The sequence below is a fragment of the Brachionichthys hirsutus genome, chromosome 8 (genome assembly GCF_040956055.1).
Source record: "Brachionichthys hirsutus isolate HB-005 chromosome 8, CSIRO-AGI_Bhir_v1, whole genome shotgun sequence".
Lineage (NCBI taxonomy): Eukaryota > Metazoa > Chordata > Actinopteri > Lophiiformes > Brachionichthyidae > Brachionichthys > Brachionichthys hirsutus.
The window spans coordinates 6,775,126-6,795,194 of NC_090904.1; the positions used below are offsets into that span (position 1 = coordinate 6,775,126).

The 20,069-nt window shown below is 42.1% G+C and overlaps 2 protein-coding genes across 2 annotated transcripts; both read right to left on the bottom strand.

Annotated features, from left to right (window-relative positions):
* Positions 1–305: 305 nt before the first annotated feature.
* On the bottom strand, positions 306–6,768 carry stau1 (staufen double-stranded RNA binding protein 1). The gene is made up of 15 exons (XM_068742437.1): positions 6,599–6,768; positions 5,033–5,322; positions 4,604–4,725; positions 4,308–4,491; positions 4,077–4,230; positions 3,789–3,972; positions 3,601–3,684; positions 3,232–3,444; positions 3,008–3,151; positions 2,746–2,892; positions 2,583–2,658; positions 2,164–2,486; positions 1,942–2,064; positions 1,365–1,444; positions 306–1,037 (listed from the first exon to the last, which is right to left on the bottom strand). Exons 2-15 carry the CDS (start codon positions 5,193–5,195, stop codon positions 950–952), a joined length of 2,085 nt encoding a protein of 694 aa, XP_068598538.1. The 5' UTR covers positions 5,196–5,322; positions 6,599–6,768; the 3' UTR covers positions 306–949.
* A 219-nt stretch (positions 6,769–6,987) lies between these two features.
* LOC137897957 (protein polybromo-1-like) lies at positions 6,988–17,720 on the bottom strand. Its single transcript, XM_068741955.1, has 29 exons — positions 17,577–17,720; positions 17,366–17,463; positions 17,060–17,207; positions 16,780–16,929; positions 16,058–16,174; positions 15,724–15,792; positions 15,510–15,608; positions 15,286–15,371; positions 15,105–15,196; positions 14,807–15,023; positions 14,483–14,624; positions 14,263–14,348; positions 13,875–14,154; positions 13,676–13,781; positions 12,705–13,344; positions 12,402–12,619; positions 12,127–12,318; positions 11,763–11,920; positions 11,437–11,679; positions 10,806–10,954; positions 10,522–10,679; positions 10,241–10,424; positions 9,926–10,133; positions 9,647–9,845; positions 9,414–9,569; positions 8,637–8,798; positions 8,228–8,292; positions 7,816–8,020; positions 6,988–7,382 (listed from the first exon to the last, which is right to left on the bottom strand). Exons 1-29 carry the CDS (start codon positions 17,718–17,720, stop codon positions 7,219–7,221), a joined length of 4,935 nt encoding a protein of 1,644 aa, XP_068598056.1. The 3' UTR covers positions 6,988–7,218.
* Positions 17,721–20,069: the final 2,349 nt, after the last annotated feature.

Consider the following 20,069-nt stretch of genomic DNA (forward strand, 5'->3'; position numbering starts at 1 on the left):
CAATCATCTCATGTTTTGTGTTATATTTGGTTTAGCCCAGTGTATACACCTTAGAATTGTAATCCATTCAAGAAATATAATTGCTGAAAAATCAACATGCTATCGAGACAGAAGCACTTATGGCTGATTTATGTCGAAGGTAGTATAAATGGTCAAAAAAATCAAACTTCGGGGGATAAATAGTTTAAAATATGCTGCCGGCATAAATGTATAAATATCAGTGAAGTTAAATTATTCCAGGGCTCCACATGTCTTGAAATATTTACTATGTATTTCATCACCAGCAGTTAACGACAACAGAGGTGTTGGTTTTGTGCACATAAGCACGAGTTTAATTACCATCGGTAGCGGAGAAGGAAGGAAGGTTGACAAAAAGGGAGAAAAAGAATATTAGCAAAACTGACGCAACAAGGAAACATCCCCGTCACACACAGCTGACACGTCACTTTACATCACACGCAACATTTAGTCAGTCTTCCCAGTACATGGTAATATTGATAACACTGGTCGTTACCCAATGAAAATCAGAGGTTCGTTAACTGCACCCGAGGCAAAAGTGAGGTCCAAACTAACAAGCTTTCGTTAAATGATTTAGCTCAGTGGGGATAAAACAGAAGATACTTCAACATGAGAGAACATCTCACAGAAAGGAAAAAGTTCTAGGCAGAAACAGAACATGGGTCATAGCCAAATCCCGTTTTCAGGCATCGCCTAGGATGCAGCAATTTTAACTACAAAGCAACAAATAATAAATAGTGCAGACAATTAAACAACATCAAGGGAATAAACTATTTGTTCCTATCAATCTTGTTTAACTGTGAACATCTCAGAACAATGGATATTAACAGTGATGTTTTGGAGGCAACGACGGCAAAAGCTTCATACTGCCTTCTAAAACTAAGAACACAGTGTGAGTTTTCTCTAGTGCTTCTACAGACAACCTGATCGTCTAAATAGTGCCATCCAGGGTCTGCGTCAATGTGCTTGAGTTGGCCTGTTTGAGGTGCAAGTCACCCTCCATTTCCTGCTTGACAGACCTGTGGAAAATAAGTCAAATTTAGGATCACCGTCAGTATTCAGCCAACACTGAACCATTTTTCTGAACATACGTGCTAAATAAAAATATTGTATTAACAGTCTTGTTCAGCAAAAAATAAATAAAAAATGCAGCCAGTTTATTACTTGAACCTGTTGCAATCTTACTTCTGTTCCTTTCCTGATCGTGCATTTAAGCAAAAATGTAGTTTATGTTAGAAATGAATACACCAAATTAGTTAGTATTTAGCTACCTATCTATGTCATTAAATTCAATTACAATCGGTGTTGACACAAGGCATCGCGCCACAGTGTTTGTCACAGCTTACCGAGAGACTGGTCCAGTTCCTGCCCTTTCATTTGATTGCTGGTCAAACTCAGAGAGCAACTTTAATATATTCAGTGCAGCCTGTCAAGGTGAAGAAGAAGAAGAAGAAGAAGGGTAATTTACTGCTACTCAACTGAGGACAACCCTGTAAAGATGAACAATTTCTTTGTCAGGATCATAAAAAAAAAAGCAGTTGCTGTAAAGGAAGCATCCCATCTATGAACTGTGTGTGTTTGCTGTGTCGCTGTTATGACTGTCTGTAATATACAGCTGGTCCCTCCCTTTTGACTGGACTTTACACCCGCAAGCAGCACAGTGTGGCATTTTGTTTCGATAAGCAGAGTTGTTGTTACATTTTTGTGTCGTGTCGTGTGATGTTACGTTATAATTGCGTAGGCAGAAACATGGCGTCCACCATGTATCAATTGCTGTTGTAAACAAAAATAACTACATTCAGTGCTTCTCTCACAACTAAAGCACATCTTACATGCTCTGATTCCTCACACTGACAGATACATTCTGACACACAGTGTCAGTGCAGCCGTGTGGATTTACTTTGCAGTTAAATTCAAACTCACCATATCATGACAAGAGTCTACATCTTTCCCAATCCCGTGACTGAGGATCGGTGGCTGGGAGGAACAGTTAATCAGTGACACAAACTCATTCTTATTGTTTTTGGGAAAATCTTTGTATTCCACCTGTAAGCAATGAAGAAAACATAATTCACATCTAATATTTTTACTCTACATCAGAAGCACAGCAATGCTCTTATTGGGCAGAACATGCCTGTCAGTTACCTGGAGGCCCTGAACAGATGCAAGAAAGCTCAGCTGTTCTGAAGGTCTGGTGAGGGGTCCGTGGGGAAGTGTATTCATGCTATTTTTGTTCTTCGCGATAGTCTCAGCAGTCAAGGATGTTCCTGTATACAGCAGCTCGTTGGCGATCATGGCAGTGATCGTGACCTTGCCTGGATTAGGTATAGCGCGACTGTAGTCCTTAGCCTGGGATCCTTGGCAGGCCCCGACTGCTTGAGCCACCTCAGGGACCATAGGTAAGATCCCTGCAGGCAGCTGCTGGTGGTGGTTCAGGTAAGGCAGGCGGAAGTCCTTCTCCTTACAACCTTTAAGGGGAAAGTATATTCGTTAAGAGTATAGAAGCACAACTCAAATACAATTTTACAATACGTACCGTGGCCAAATATGAGTCTGATACTTACCTAACGCTGCGTCGCCCACAGAACCAGGTTCAAAGAAGGTCACTTTACGTCCATCACTGGGCTTTTTCAGTGGGGTCTAAATATCACAACAACAGCACATGTAAATGGCAGCATGAAGGTATTCCTTTGTCTACCGTGTTTGGAGTAGTTCCTTAAGTTGGACCTTTTCATCGGTTTTGAGTGCCGGTTTCGGGGGCTGAGGCTGAGGCACTTTATATCCCAAGAGCTCCAGCATTTTCTCTGCTGCATTCCTCTTGGCCACCTTCTTACTAGGCCCCATGCCCTCTGCAGTCTGACCACACACCATCACCTGCACAGGAAACACTAATATTTATTAAGAGCTGAATTCGTGAGCAACATTCACATGCAGAGAAAACAGATACGGGCATCATGGTAATTGCGAGCTTCGACTGCTGACAAGTTACCTGCATAACGAACTCCCTGCGCCGAGGCAAACCTCTCTCCGTCACCATGCTGTACTCCGGTTCCCTCTCCTTCTTGGCCTGCTGGATCTGAGCCAGGCGGCTGATGGGATTCATTCCTTGACCATATTCCGGACTGGTTTGCAGCTGTTGGTGTGACACATCAATCATGAATTGACGAACAGGCTTCTTCACATTCATATTGTCCATTCACTCTTTACACTTACCTTGATGATGGATTTGGTTTTCTTTTTGATACGTGGCGCTGCCATTTCCAAAATGAGAATATGGGGTAGCTTCTTCAGCTCTCCTAGCACCGCTGCTGCCGCTAGCTTCTTGGCAATTTTTTTACTCTTTCCTTTGCCTTCTCCAGCGAACTCCCCGATTGTTACACGCACGACAAACATTTTCATGTGGGGAGGGCCTTCCTCCTTTACAACCTGGAAAACAAAAGGAAAAGGTCTTGACACAGAATACCATTTTAATCTGCAATTAATTTGGATAAAAGAAAGTGGAGAAAGTAAGACATCTCGTCTACTCAACGGAAAACGGATCATTTTAAAGTTTATAAAATCACCACAAAAAAAATAAATCACCTCAAAGTTGACAGGTATGTTGCGTTTAAGTGCAATTTCAAACACTTGACTAATTTCTGATTTGTTGAGGTTCTCCTCCTCGGGCTCTCCATTCTATAAAGAGCAGAAATACATTTCAATAAGAAAAGCAAGTCTGAATATAAAACTGCAAACATGCTTTCAAGAACTATTGCATGCAGTTTGTGCACCTCTATTCTTACCATTGTCAACTGTTGCAGACTTGGCTCCTTTTGCAGCATTTTCAGCGCTTTGGCAGCAGCATCATGCTTGGCTAACTGCCGCGAGCGTCCCTTACCAATGAACTGGTGGTCTCCAATATAAAGCTCCATGTGGTATATCAAGGGTCCCATTGGAGGAAATGGATAGTAGTACCTAAAAGAAAAAAAGGCGTTGGCAGTGTTGATCCTCATCTTAAAAATAACAACGACATTTAAACAGAGTCCTCTTTCTTTCATTTCACATTGAAGGAACCTCACTGATGCATTGAGCGCTGGTAATGTCCTGGAGCCCGGATGTTGTAGTTGAAGTTTGATGGTCTCATACTCGGGTATGGGTCGATGGGTTTATACATAGGCTTATTTCCAAGCTTCATGCATAAGACATTTAACTCCATGGTATGTGTCGCACTATCTGCTGTGAAGCCAAGATAAAGAAAACGCAAGATGAATCTGTATTTAAGCAAACTCTTTTTCAGAGAGTGGTCAGGCATGAATGAGAGTGTATGAAGAGTCCACCTTGTTTCTTGCCTGTGCTGCGGAGCGTCCTCATGGTGGGTTTGGGAAGTGTTGTTTCAGCAAGGGCGGACGCAGCAGCGGAATGCTGAGCTTTCTTGATGCTGGTCCCCTCTGCCTCCCAGTGCTGATCTCCCAGTGTAAGTCTCACTGAGAACATCTGGAAGAGGTCAGAAAAAGACTAAATCAGCAGCCGCTTTGTTACTAGCATCAACAAGTGACACGGGAAGGCAATATATGGGGGGCTGGGGGCGGGGGTCTCCTCACAGTACCTTGAAGTGAGCAGGTCCTTGCTCACAAAGCAGCTTATACTCAGGTTGGGTCTTGTTGAAACGGGCTAACTCATTCACCAAACACATGGGGGTCTTCTCTTTAGGGTTTGCCATGTTAGAAACTGTAACAAACATTATTGTATAAAACAATTCGCCGCATTTGTTTAATTATAACTGCTCATTGGAGCCCTTTCTATAAAGTCTACAATGCTACACAATTGATGAGTATGACAAAATGAGTATTGCTTTCAGTGCCAGAACTCCCTGCCATGTACATTTCTAGTTTTCATCAAGCAGCCAAAACAACAAAAAATTCTGCACACACAAAAATCTGTCTGAGCCACCCAAAGGTCTGATCCAGAAAAATAAGACAAGCAATTGTGTCTAAATTAAAGGCAATCCAGATAAAATAAACATTAAAAAATAAACCTGTGGTGGTGCTGTAGGGAGTGGCTGAGGCCGCGGGGAGAGCAGAGCTCCTGATGGGCTGGCTGGCACTCTCTGAGGGACAAGGGAGGCTGTAGCCAGGCTGCGGCTGCCCCAGCGGCAGAGAGGCAGGGGCAGCAGGACACCGGTACTGGAGCTGGGACATCCTCGTTGTAGTTGCACAACTTGGTCAATTGCAGGTTGATGTCACGGGAAGAACTTGGTGGTGCAGCGACGGAAAATGCCCAAGCGGTAGGAACGTTTAAACGATGAGCTTTAAATGTCCGTTCTGCCTGGGACAAAGAAATAGGATCTAAGATGAGTAAATTAAATGTGCCAAAACGTACATGTGGATGAAATAACGTTTTTCTTTGTCAGATACAATAAACCTTTAACCTTATGGATGAGAAGACAGCCTGGACACTTCTGTTCACAGGCTAGGTCAAAATAAATAAAAATCACTTTCCAATCTGGAGACAATTTTGTATTCAATTCACCTTCAATCATGAAGTTAAATCCTTTATTGAATTTGTCAAGGTGGTTCTGGTTTCCAGACACGCCCCCTTTCTTTGTGGCGTCCCGTCTGGGTAGATGGACGGTGACGAATATTTTGATTTAAATGGTTATCTATAATAATGAGCGAACAATTTATGTCATCTGTACACATGAGGGTCTAGGAAACGTAAACAGCAGTTTTTAAATATGCGGAACAAAAAAGGATGTGCATAAACATTCTTAAAAGCAGTATGGACATTCAAGATAAAATAGCTGATGTTTCCCCTTAAACATTTAGACTATGGGTTATGATGTACGTCCGGCCACAGAATGGAAAACATTTCAGACACAGACAACAACAGATAGGACAATCAATGTAGCCAGATGGAATGAACATCGATGCGGCTGCATTCCGAGCTAAACTCAACTGCTGGCTTGCCATAAAGGATTTGCTCACCTCAACATTCATTTAGCTGTGCTGGTTGTCAACAGGACAACACAATAGCAACTTTAGCATTGCCTTGTTTATCAGGGTACAAGTTTAGGAGGCGTCTATCACAGGCTCGGTGCTGTGGAGCCCTTGGAACCTTCACTAATTGATAAAATATATAACTAAATGTGGGCTGGATTAAACGTCTACATTATTGTACAAGCTGCTTAACGAAATTAAACAAAGCTGATGGAATAGTTTGTAGCAGTAGCTGAATCGCTAGATAACGCTAACCGGAATAAACTCGCATCTGAAACCATTTGCAATGCAAACACTGCAAAATTGATCTCATATGACTGGAATGGAATATTTTCTCGAGTCGTTAGCATCTCTTTTAAACAGTAACCCATTGTTGTTAGCAAGACATTAGCTAATGTAAGTCGTATTTTAATTTAGGCCGCCAGTTAACGATAAGAGCCCTCCCAGAAGACCACGTTAATGATAGCAAACAAGCTAAGAATGAACCGAAAACAAGGGTGGAAAGAAGAGGAGGAACAAGTCTCATGAGTTCACAGCGAACCCGGAACAGCCGGTGGAACAGCTAGCTAACCAACCTCGGTGAATCACGAGAAACATAACCTCACCTCGTCGTTCTCTGTTTGGTTACTAGCTAGTCCATAGTACAACTTAAACAAATGTCGTCAGCTTTTACTAATGGGAAGTTTTAAGTGTTATATGTTATTCTTTATCAAAATACAGGCGCTGAATAGATTAGGAATACAGGGCAAACACTAAAGAGAATAGCCCCAGTGGAATTCTCTCCCCAGGAAGTGACGTTGCCGGAGCGGAAGCGATGTCAAAATAATGCAGGATACGATTTTATGTTCCGCTTGTTCTTTTTCTTTTGAATGTCTTTATATATACCGGTAGTTATTGACACAGATATTGTTTAAGACGCTAAAATAAATTAATAAATAATCAGTGGAATGATGCAATCTAAAAATAAAGTATAAACAAGATAGTTTTTGTACATTTTATTTTGGAAGCATCAATAAGCAAAAAAAACTTTTTTGATGTACAATTAATCTGGCCTGTAAAAAATAAAATGCACACACAATTACCAAGCCCATTACATTAGCTAATAAATATAAAATTGATAATGGTACGCTATAAAATATTGCTGCTGTATTTATAATCCTTCTAGCCTCCATATTAAGAATAAGAACAGTGAATGAGTTGAGCCTCGTGGTTGTTGTCTGGCACGTCACAGGTCGTGTGCCTGACAGATGTTCAGAGAGTCCCTCAGCATCAGGTCACGCAGGCGCCACAGTGCATCCGCCATGGTGGTGTGGGCTCCCTTGCTTTTCAGCCAGTGAACTGGCAGCCGGCTTTCCTGCTCTTTGGTCAGGGGAGCATCACGCCTCTGAGCTGTCATGGCAACAGAGAAGAAACCAATATTTTCAAATTAAATACTTAATCACAAATCCTGCATATCTTACTTTTTGGTCAAAGAATAGAAAAATGACAGGAGGCTTCAAAAGGAAATGAGTCAACATATATCACAGCAAAAACACATGTGGCTTAGGTGGCAAGAGTATTGTCCACTAATGAGAAGGTCAGAATGCCAGTGCCCCTAGTCAGTAATAAATATGTTTTTATGTTGACTTTAGCAACTTAATAATAGACTAAAAGACAGCGTTATTATTTATAAAGACAAATTCGAGAAAGCAAAAAAACTCATCGAATTAATCAGATCATGGGGGAGGGACTTATTATGGATTTTCTGTACCATAAATACTTTGTCCACAAGAATGCTTCTGCACACATGCTACAAATGATTGCACAAGTTCGGGAATACTACCTTTTAGCATTTGGTCCCACTTGCTGACGGTGCTAGATTCTGCGTTCAAACCCTCAATGTACTTCAGATAGGCCTCTGAATGGAGTACCCTCTGGGTCTTTGGTGGCGGAGCCACAAACATGGGAGTGGTGGGCTGAAGATGTGAGGGTTGGCTCTGTCCTGGATATGGTGGGGGAGCATGTGATCCTGGGCTGAACATCCCAGGCTAAAATAACACAATATACTTTTTAGCAAGTGGACAAAGAGTGAACTAATGCAGAGTGAGCTATGTTGTACATGATAAGGCAAGATAGACGGTACATGACTGAAGCAGAATGTCAGTGCTAATAAATTATACAGGAAAAACATGATCAATATGTGTGATCAAATACAGGCATGTGGACTCAGTAACATTTTCTAAAATGGGACTCACCTGTTGCATAAAGTTTCCTGGTGAAGGAGTTCCTGCCATGCCATTTATCCCAGTGCTAATTACACCTGTCAAATAACAAAATGTGTTTCTGTGCATTTTGTAACGACAGTAAAACTAAAATTAGTCGTGTTTCATGTTAGAATCTACAACAATGCATTTCTAGTACTTATGGAAACGTTATTTTTCCTCATATCGGTTTCACAAGCATTATATATGTAAATGTGTAATATGGATGTTGTGTATCTTAAGAACGGCAGGCGAGTAACCAGAGAAGTTGTTGAGACCGAATAGTTTGGACTGTTGGCTGAGTACATCAGGCTGCGCAGCCTGTGGGTCAGGTAAACCCCTCCAGCAGGAGAGACAGAACTAGATGTGACGAAGCAGGTGTGGCTTGGACAGTGGGCCTTACCCTGAGGAAGCATGCCAGGGTACCCAGGCATACCTTGCTGGAGATGGTGAGGAGCCAGATGGGCCCCCCCTGCAGGGTATGGTGGCATTGGTGCCACACTTAACAAGCCCTCATAGGGGCCCTGCATTGGCATATAAAGTGGGCCATAAGCTCCCATCATGCCTTGGGGAAAAGAGTGAGGAGAGGACAACACATCCATGCATAAGTGACATGCACTTGACTCTAAAATGACATGCACTACTACGGCACACAGTGCCCTTTTCATGCTTACACATTCAGAAAGTATTTCCTGAATTACAATTCTAAATGAGTTTTACATTATGTTAAGCACACACGAACACACAACCTTCCATCCTCAATCTTCATGCAACATACAAGGGGCTTCAGATTAAATTTAGCTTTTGAGAGTAATCTGTGGATCATGAAATTCAACACCACCTGGAGAAGTTAAAGGCTCGTGGTTTAAAAGGGGGCAGACAAAACAAATGGATCCGTGAATGTTTGCAGGCAAAAAAAAGAAATGAATGAAATGCAAATGAAGTTAGTCATGGTTGAAAGTCAATCGTGCAGTCAAGATCATGCAATTTCATGAAGCTAGTGACAATAAAAACTACAGAGATAAAAGAATACTACAAAAAAAGAAAAACATTGCTTTAAAATTATTTTATAGTGTTTGTTGTTTAGAGATAAATATGTTAGCAGATTACAATCGTTAACAGTCCAGCCTCATTTTCCTGCTGTCCTGTTGCCAATCTCGTGCTGCCTCAGAGGGGTTACCTGACACAGGTGACATGGTCTGTCTCATCATTCCCATAGTGCTAGGCAAAGGCACCACCTCCATCAGTGACCCTATGGGAGTACCTGCTCTAGGGGACACTTGCTTCTGCGCCGGTCTGTCACGGTCCTGTTGCTCCACTATTTTGGCTGCACGTTCTGAAACAAATGATTTTCAGTCTTTACATCAGTTATTTTTAGAGAATGTTATAAATGCATCCATCGCCTCCTCTCACCTTCGTATTCGGTTTTCTTCTGAGCTTCAAGGCTCCTCCACTCTGTGCCAACAAGTCGGCTCAGCTCCCCAAAGGAGAAGTCTGGATGTCGAGCCTTAATCACGGCTCGCATTTCACTGCTGAACAAGATATAGCCGCTCATGTTCATCTTCCTCTTGGCGCCTTCCTTCTTTGATAATCCCTTCACTTTAGGAGTGGACTACATGCGGGAGAAAAAACAGCTTAGGTTGAGTAAAACAATTAGGTTGGTTAAGGCCGTTTTTTTAACTACATGGGTACCTGGGAGGTTATGTATGGCATGTTGTCCATATCACTTGCATGTGGGGTTTGCATCTGAGGCGTAGAAGGCATCTCCGGTGCCTCCTCCTCTTCATCTATGTCGTCCATGTCATCATCTGCATCCTCTATATCTGCCAGTTTAACCTCAAGCTCTTCTATCTTCTTGTTCAAAAATGGCGACGCTTCCTTCTGCGGCACCATCAATTTCCTACATAAGTTGCAAGTACAAGAGAGCACAAACCAAAAAATCTGACTTTGCCCTAAAGCCATATTTTTTTCTTTTTTTAGAATAAATGTTCTGCTTGGCTCACCAACCTGAAATAGAAGACCTCATCCTCCACCACTTTGGAAGAATATGAGAAGCGTTTCAGACCCTTGAATTTCTTCATCTGCTTTTCTATCTCAATGTAGCGGCTTTCGCATAGCAGGACATCCTCTTCTGCAAACTCGGTCTGTCTGCAGGACAGGTATTCCTTAAATGAGGATACCACACATTTTCCTAGAGAGCAGAATAAAAGTTCTTTGTTACTAAATCGGTTGATGTTTAACTTAATGAAAACTGAACAGATGTTTTGTGAAGTCGTTAAAAGCAGTACCTATGACACAGGTCATAGGTAAGGTTTCCTCCAGATGGCTCAGAAAAACTTCTTTCTTGTAGAACATCTTTGTTGGTTCGTGCTGCGTTTCCTCGGGATGAATGAAAAGGGGTCCAAAGAAGAAAACCGTTCCGTTCTGCATCCACAGTTTCTCAATCCTGCAGGAACGTCAAGGGAATCATTTTATCAATAGTTAACATCTCCGTATTAACTACGCAGCACAAATACATAATCAGTCAATTCAAATATTCTACTGTCGGAAAAAAATATATACTTTCACCCACCTTGCAACCCGGGGCTTTGACAAACCATGGGACCGGATGTAAACACAGTCTCCCACTTTGAACCACATGTTGTTGTTGTAGCGTAAATGTTCATAGTATTGACAGCCAGGTTCAGCGCCGCTCATTTCCATAGGGACATCCTCTTTCTCCTTAACGAATAAACATGCACGCGCAGGCAAATCAGGACAAACTTTCAAAGTTAGGACCACATGCTAAACGGCTGCAGGATTCCCAATGCCTCTAGCATAATCCTTGTAGTCAAGACTTTTCTTGGTGAAATATATTTGGTCATCGAGACCCTTACACCAGCATAATCTTTTCAAATACTCAGACATCTGCCATAACTATTAATCATAATATTAATAATAACAATTCAAGTATTTTGGGATTACGGCAAATGGTATGTCAAGTCTGGCATTAGCCCATTATTTATCTGCAGTTAGCATTTGACTCCATTGTCATTGTCTTTTTATTTGCTTCTACAGTTACCCCGTTGTCACAGAAGTTAAATTAAAAAGGCAGTATATACTCATAACATACTCATGGAAAATAAAATACTTAAAAAAAAAAACTTTCTGTGAAATAAAAAGTAAAAACTACATCAACAAAATCTAGAAATCTGTTTCCTCACCTTGTCCACGTAACTGCCTCCGTCTGCATAAGCAAATGAAAGTTTCTCTTGATCAGGCTTGGCAAACATGGAAGAAACACGGACAACAGGCAGCGGAACGGCCCGATGGACAAGCTTCACCGAACTCACGGGTACGGCCCAGATCTTGATCTTCTTGAAGGACTTGCATCTGGCAGCATAGCGGGACTCACAGACGTACACATCGTCTGCCCCGTAGCCCTCAGATTGCATTTTAAAATAATCCTACAGAAACATGCAACGAGCCACCATTATGTGAGGAAATGAATTATTGCTGAATTAAATAGAAACATTTCCGCCTGTCTCACCTTTACAAACATGACCACACATTTGCCCAGAACTTTACGAATAGACACTTTGTTATAGTAGTCGCTCTTGAAGACCTCTTTTTCTAGAAACTTGCGTGTTGCCAGGTGAAAGGTTTCACTGGGTCTGTAGAACCAGCAGCCATAGAGCCACTTCTCACCTTCACACACAAACAGAAAGTAAATATTAACCAATATTCAGGACAAAACCACATAATTAAAAGCAGAGTGATAAAAAATAACCTCGTCTCATCACGCAATTTAAGATCACATTATTTCAAAAGTTTTTTGTTCTTTAAAAATGAATTGTGGCCAATGAAAGATACATTTTCTCTTTAATGTGCCAAAAATATCTTCAGTCTGTTACCTCTTTCATCTTCCCACAGGCGCTCAATGCAGACAATGTGTGGCTTCAGGTTTGGCTCTGAAGGCTCCACGTAGACAAAGTCCCCCACATTATAGACGCCGTTTTCAAAGCTGCATTCCTGGATGTACACACGCTCCGTTTCATTCTCCGACTGCCATGACTCTCCTTCCAGGTCCTCAGCCTTGTCTTTTTCTTTAGGCAAGACATAAATAGTAGTCTGATTAATTCAACGTCAACATTTTTAAATATCCGCTCACACTTGCATTCAGACAAACCTTTGTTTTTTTTCTCCTCCTCTCTCTTTTGTTTGTCCTCATCAATTTCTTTAGGGATTTTCTCCCTCTTCTCCTGCTCCACCTCACTGTGAAGGTGTTTTAGCGTGTAGTTGAGTGAAGAGGACAGCAGTATTTCGCCATTCTTGCATAGCTCATCCCTGATCTTAATGAAAAATTGCTGCAGTTCCACTGCATCTTCAAATATCTCTGAGTCAGTCCTGCAAATGCAAAGAAGCGATAAGGTTCACGCTTTCTAAAACAGTTTATTTTACATCCTCAGAATGCCACAATGCACCGGCGTACCTGTTTAGCCTCCTTGCCTTCTCTAGCACTTCAAACATGTGTTCCTGGAAGACATCCAACCTCCTGTAGCGGCCACGTTCCACGTTCATCCTGATCACATCAAAGTTTAGTGGTGTTTTCTCAGGGGCGGTTGGATCATTAGCAGGAATTTCAGCCAGTGAATCACTGTAGCATCGGCCTTCTTCATCCTGATGGCCCAGCACTGACACAAAAAGGGTTCTGATCAGCTCTCGTACCAGATGGCCCACAGCTGGTAGCCCGGAATCCTCGCCTCTCTCCTGCAGCTTGCGTGTTTCCAGCAGAACCCGGTGCAGCACTAGAGCATCCCGATAGATAAGGGATTCTGGCTCATTGTATATGCAGGCATTGTTGAACATGAGAGCAAAGTCTTCGACCAGGGCTTCGACGTCTTGGTAACGACCGGCCACCATATGGCTTCTTAGGCGCTCCATATCAATGGGTTTCTTGATAGTTGCATAGTAATCGGGCAACTCGGCACGAGATGGCAATCGGAGGAAAATTGTGCTTAGCCTTCGACCTCGACGGTCAGTGAAGTTTCGCACAGCATCATACAGCTCATTTAACTTCTGCTGGAGAGGGGTGAGATATTTGGACTTCTTTGGAGAAAAACCACTCTTTCCTAGGTTAAAAAAAAGAATTAGTGATTATTTAAGAAAGATTTAAGCAAAGAAAAGGTACAACCAACAGCAATATAAAAACAGTCTGAAAAACTGAGAAGAATACTGCCTTTGTTTCAGGTTGGTGGCAAAGTGGAACTGACAATGTTTGCGCTTGTGTAAGAGGAAAGATTACGTAACTGAATAAAAGGACTTCTTCCATTTAGAAATACACATTTTGGGAAAAAAACCAAAACAGAGAAATAGTCTATGCCTAACAGGTCAGGATGAGTTAAGATGAAGTGTTCTAAGCCAATGAGATAAGATGAAAAAGACAGATCTGATCAAACTCACGAAGTTTCAGTTTTGGAGATCCCACATCATTTTCTTCGGGTGGAGGTCCCAACTCCTTTCGCTTGTCTTTTAGTATCTTCTCCAGAATATCAGCATCATTATAAACCTACAATAAGCCCCTCCCCCACAGAAAATGTAGCTTTAGAAAAGCGATCATTCAGCAATAGTTAATGTTGCCTCTTTTCTCTGCACGGTGTACCTGAGAGCCCTCCTCATTGTAATGTCTGGCATTACGGAACATGAGTTTCATGTCGTTCATCAGCGCTTCCTCCGTGGCATAGCGTTCAATGCGAATGTTATGCTCAATCATTTTTAGATCCATCGGTTCAAGGATGACTTTGTAATAGTCAGGGTAGTCTTTCTTGGATGGCTTAACCATAAAGAGCTCACAAAGACGCCGATTGGTGCCCATTTCCCTTGCCTCCGTCAATGCAGCATAAAAGACTTTCATTCGGTTCTTTTTGACATTTTTCTTGTGGCTTAAAAAGAATAAAAGCAGAATAGAAAAAATTAAAGACGGCAACATCGTGACCCCAAACAACGTTTCAATGGTGATGCAGTTGATTATATGCTGTTAGCAAGCAAACCTTTTCCTCTTTGTGCTCCCTGCATCAGTGGAGAGGATGCTGTCGCCATCTTCATCATCTCTCCTCAGAAGTTCCCTCCTTTTCACCTAGCAGAAAATATATTTTTTAAATGTATAATTGTTTTCGAAGATTTTGGAATTCAAAATTAATTCATGCTAGACTGCAAAAGAAAAGCTGGCAGCATAGCCTGATGTAAAAAGACAAAAATCAATGTCCTTACCTGCATTATCTGCTGAAGCCTAAAGGCTCGTTTGTAAATACTTGAGTTGGGCATGTTGTAACGCTTTGCATTCTCAAACATCAGAGAAAGATCAGCATCCATCTGCTCCACACTTTCATACTCGCCATTCTTCATTTTTGCTCTTGAAGACAAACAAAAAGTTTATTCAAGATGAACAATCGATTTATTGTTGCAGCTGTACTTTGATAAAATTCGAATATACCACAGATCAGTAGGCATAACTAAAGAAATTAACCAATAAAGCCCATGACTGATGCTATAATAATTTGCCATTCTACCTTTACACATATTGTCACATGTTACCTGATCTGCTGCAGAGCAATGGGCTGTTTAATCTGCTGATAATAGTCTGGATATTCCCTGCGAGAGGGCAAATGCTGGAATTGCTCAGAAAAGATCTGGCCCTGGTTGTTCCTGGCGCCCCTCACAGCTTCATACAACTGGAAGATCGGGTTGCTCATTTCCATACTAGAACTCTGACTCTCAGCCTCCGACTCTCCTTCGTCATAACACACGGAGCCTACAAACATGGACATTGCAAACAGTGATTTTTCTCGGTAAAGGAAGAAGGTAGATTTGCCGCAACCTAAAGGCAATTTACCCGAGATTATAGGGTCATCCTCACTCTCTGAGCCATAGTGTAGCGCTACACTGACACCAGAGAGCCGGTCCACCTGGCCAGACCTGCGATTTCTGAATAGTAACAATAAAGATATACGACATAAGCCATGTGGATGTGTATACAAAACAAAGATTACATCGAAGTAACTGTGGTTTAATACCTGATGCGTGTGCTTGATTTAATGGGTTCAGCATGTTCAAGTTCTGTTTTCCGCTGGATGAAAACTTTCTTTATGGTGTTCGCATCCTACACACACACACACACACACACACACACACAGAGAGAGAACAACAGTCAAGACTTGTGGAGTTAACCTTTTCGATAGAGATTTAGATAAATAGAAAAACAGATGTCGAGCGAGATCGACAGATTGATAAACATTACCTTAAAAACCTGAGATCCTGGTTCGTTGTAGGTTTTAGCATTTTTGGCCATCAGGTCTATGTCCTTAGCCATAGCACTGACATTTTTGTAGTGTCCAATCTATGCAAGAAATACAAATTAGGATTGATTATAATAAAAAAATAAATTAAAGAAAACAGAATTATTAGCGCATGTGTGAATTTATGAAGAATCAGTCAGCAAGCAAAATGACTACCTGTATCCTTTGTGCGATAGTTCTCAGATCTATTGGTTCCTTTATAATGGCATAGTAATCCGGGTAATGCTAGACAAGACAGACAGACAAGTAAAGATCAACATGTTCAACAATTTAGATTTGAAGGACAGGACATTGTCAACTTACGATCTATGCAGCGTACGACCGTTCAGCTTTACGAAAATTGTCTCTTTCTACTCCTCATTTACAGAATGAATGACACAACATAATATACTTTCGGTAATTTAACACCGGTCGATTTACAACAAAACCCTTGGAACCAATTGTGGTCGTAAGTCGCCGACTCCATGTACAAAGACATTCAAAGACTCACCACTTTGGAAGGCAATTTCTGGAACAGCTCACTGACTAGATGCCCCGATGGATCAGCATGGGACACCACAGCTTCCAAAAGTTGCTCCAACACCTCCTTCAGTCTGCCAGTTGAGGCCTGAAAGAAATACAGTGATAACACATATTTGACTGAAGGTGTGATCGATAACATTGTATAATTCCTTTGATTAAAGTGACAACAATGACAGATATTTTGATGGAGCTGCCTGTCCACCCACTAAGCCCTGTTTATAGAGGGTTTCGTCCTTTTCATAAAAGTATCGCATAATACCACATCGCAAGGCTTTGTTTACAGAGACTTACACGCTCAAAATAGCGCTAATCATACCATGCGTCGTTTTTCTGAAGTATTCACTGGAAATAAACGTTTCATTGGATTTTGTAGCAGGGAGATGTATTCTGAGTCACTAGTAAAAAAAAAAAAAGGCTTTTACTCGTTACAAGGAGAAAACAGCTGTAATTGGGGGTGAAGATCCTTACCAGATCAACAGGACTAAATAAATGTAAACAATTATCAATCTGTACCTGTAGGGTGATGGCCCTTGCCATTTATTACACCAGCCAAATCTAGGTGAACATAATTCATCTACTTTTTATAAATGCCAACATGTATAAATACAGAAAGTATATTTTATTCAGTAAAATGACAACCCTACGTGTCCATATTTTACAGTCACAAAACGACGAGAGGAAAAAACTTGCCTCGTCTTCTATTACCATTCCTGGATTATCCATGATGTCATCACCATCGTCCTCATCCTCATCTCCTTCCCCAGGTTGGACAAACTCAGCCCTTGTTTGCAAATGTAGCTGCCACAGCCTGCATGCAGCGCGATACTCTTGACTGTCACTCTGAATTATTGAACATGACAAGAACCAGAGAAATGCCAAATAAGAATAATGAACTGTGAAAGTTTAGTGTTGCAAAAGAAAAACTATTTTCTATTTGATAAGAGAAGGATCTAATATTTTTCACCCCCACCTTGTAGAATAATTTGGCATTGTTGAACATGAGTTGGAAGTCTGCAGTAAGTTGCTCCACTTGAGTATAATCCTCTGACTTCAGTTTATACTGAATTTTAGTCAGATCAATTGGCTGGCCCACCACTTCATAATAATCTGGCTGATTCCTGAAAGAAAAGAAAATCTGTAAAATCTCAACGTGACAAGTGCAGTTCATAATATTATGTCTGCACATTAACGTCAAGATGTATTTTGGATGGGTCCGTCCACCCATCCTACAGCGCTGCCAAAATAAAAAGGTACTCTAGACTTTCAGTGGCAATACCTTCTCTTTGGTACCCGTAGGAAAACTTCACTGAACTGCCTTCCTTGCTCATCCTTGTAATCCCTCACAGCGTTGAACAGTTCGTGACAAACAGCAATCTGGAGGGAGCAGGTAATAATTAGCTTGTATGTGTGTGCCAGCGTGGAAACATATTAAACAAAACATTTAAGAACCATAACAATGCCGATACAAATAAAGTCAGTGGATTTACCGTGTCTACGGGAGGAACATTGGATACTCTTCTTCTTTTTCTGCCACTTCCAGGAGTAGCGGATGAGACATCATCGAGGTCACCCCCTCCGCTAATACTGCTGGAGGGTGAAGTAGCTCTTCTCCTCTTTGAGCTCAGTGACATCGCCGAACGGTTTTTACAACAGGCTAGTTGTCTAGCTACAGAACAAAACAAATCAATACAATAAATAAAAACACTTCACATGGTTCAACACAGAATCGCTGCACCACAGTGTGATTTTAGTCGACAAACGCGCAATTCACATCAACGCTAACAAAAATGAAGAACCCCGACTAACGTGAATTCCGCTCGGATGTATGAAACAAAGCAAACAAGGCGAGCGGCTATTAGCATGTCTGTTCGCTAACAAACTAGCACTGCCCAGATGAAATATTACATACAGACCTCAAGAAAACATGTAAAGGCAAGCATAAAGAAACAAAATGACTGCAACATCAAACCTCACCTTATGGCCACGAAGTTTGCCGTAATTCCCTGAGCAAAGATGTTTATCGGCAAGCTAGCTAAGTGTTGTTTGAAAACTCCTACCCGGATGTTGAGGTTGTATTGTGCTTGAAATCCTGTAAAAGAGGAAAGCGACAAATAAAGCAGTGCTTCCCCCTGGAGTTCAGGAAGAGTAATGCATCTTCATCATTTTTGGTGCGAAACAAAATGTAGTTTTTGGTTCAGATTCATTGTAAATTACTTGAGCTGGGATATATTTTGTTAAGTATTTTGATTTGATGGTTAGGGCAGATCCCCAGATGAAGAGGCAAAATGGATGTCAGTCTTCAGTCCTTTAATATCACAAAATAGTCCTAATATCAAAAATCCAAAGTATCAAACAAATCACAGGAGACAGGCTGGTGTAACAAACCAAGGGAAAAACTCAGCCAAACAAAAATCCTTTGTAGCAGATAACAGACTGACGTCACCAAACAGAGGCTGGAGGAAGAAGCAGGAGGACAGGAACTCGGGAACTCAGGCGCTTGACATAAGATTTGCATGTACAGAAGGAAAAGCATCTGGTCAAGGCCAGGCAGGGGGACAGGGTATAGAGCTGGTGAGAGTTGGAATGTGGATCAGGTGGGCCTCCTTTGGTTCAGCCAGTCTTTTCTCTGCTACGCCCAAACCTAAATTAAACTAGAAAAGCACTCAGAGAGCGCAGACCTCCGCCAAGCAGCTCATTCCCCTCACAATTAGATTTACACCATCCACACGGTGATCTGGATCATCGTCAAAAGGTTCTAAATTATTGTTGGTATATCTTTATACACCAACCATGGCAAGGTCGCCCACCCTACGTGACTGTGTCAAATTCCATAAACATCGGTCAATAAGCAACTGAGATTTTTGAAGCTCCATTGACTGCAATGTTACATAAAATGTCAAACTGATCCATAATCCAGGATCTCTTCTGGATCGTCACCAAAATGTGATCGTCTGTTCCTGGTAACATTCCCAACATTTCCTGAAACTTTCATCAAGATCCCTCCAGAACCTTTTGAGTTATCTTGGTAACAGAGGGACGGACAGACGGACAAACAAACGCTGGCGATTACATAACCTCCGACGAGGCGGACTACGAATATGAGGGAGGGAGGAACAGGGACACAGAATAATATACAATGAATCAGACAACATGACCATAACAGGTAATCACATCATGAGGTTCAGAAGCCAAAATAACAGGGACAGCTTATACAATATTGGGCGGCTCGGTGGCGCAGTGAGGAGTGAGGAGTGAGGAGTGAGGAGTTTGCATGTTCTCCCCGTGTCTGCGTGAGTTCTCTCCGGGTCCTCCGGCTTGCTCCCGCCACCAAAAACATGCAGCCTAGGCTGATTGGTGACACTAAATTGCCCGTAGGTGTGAGTGTGTGTGTGGCTGGTTGTATGTCTCTGTGTTGCCCTGCGATGAACTGGCGGCTTGTCCGGGGTGTCCCCTGCCTCTCGCCCATTGACTGCTGGGATTGGCTCCAGCTTGGCCCGCGACCCAATAATGGATTAAACGGTTGGGACAATGACGAGCTTATACAATAAATGGAATTAAATGATTTTGAATTTTTTGACGGGCTTCTTCGCCTCTCATTTCATTCTGTTATGTATTTTCAACACGAACCCATGGTAGGGCTGTACGATCAATTATTAACACTTGACAAGTTATTCCTGGTTTGAGGCGCTTCTAAAATTGTCTGCACTTCTGCCACAGCACGAGCGTTTCCAAAGCGCGCTGCGGGGAGCTGCGCGCAGAAAAGAGCAAGACGCAGATGTTCCTAAAAGCTGTTCAGCATATCTCCTCACAGACGGCAGCGGGGCTCGAACAGGGAGGGGGGTGACTTCACGCTGCACTCCGTCTCCTCAGACAGACAGACGTCTCCGTCCTGACGTCAGGAGGAGTGTGAGCGCAGCGCAAGCACAGCAGCAACCACATCGCTCCCAGCGGGAAGGAGAGCACTTCACAGCTACAGAGGC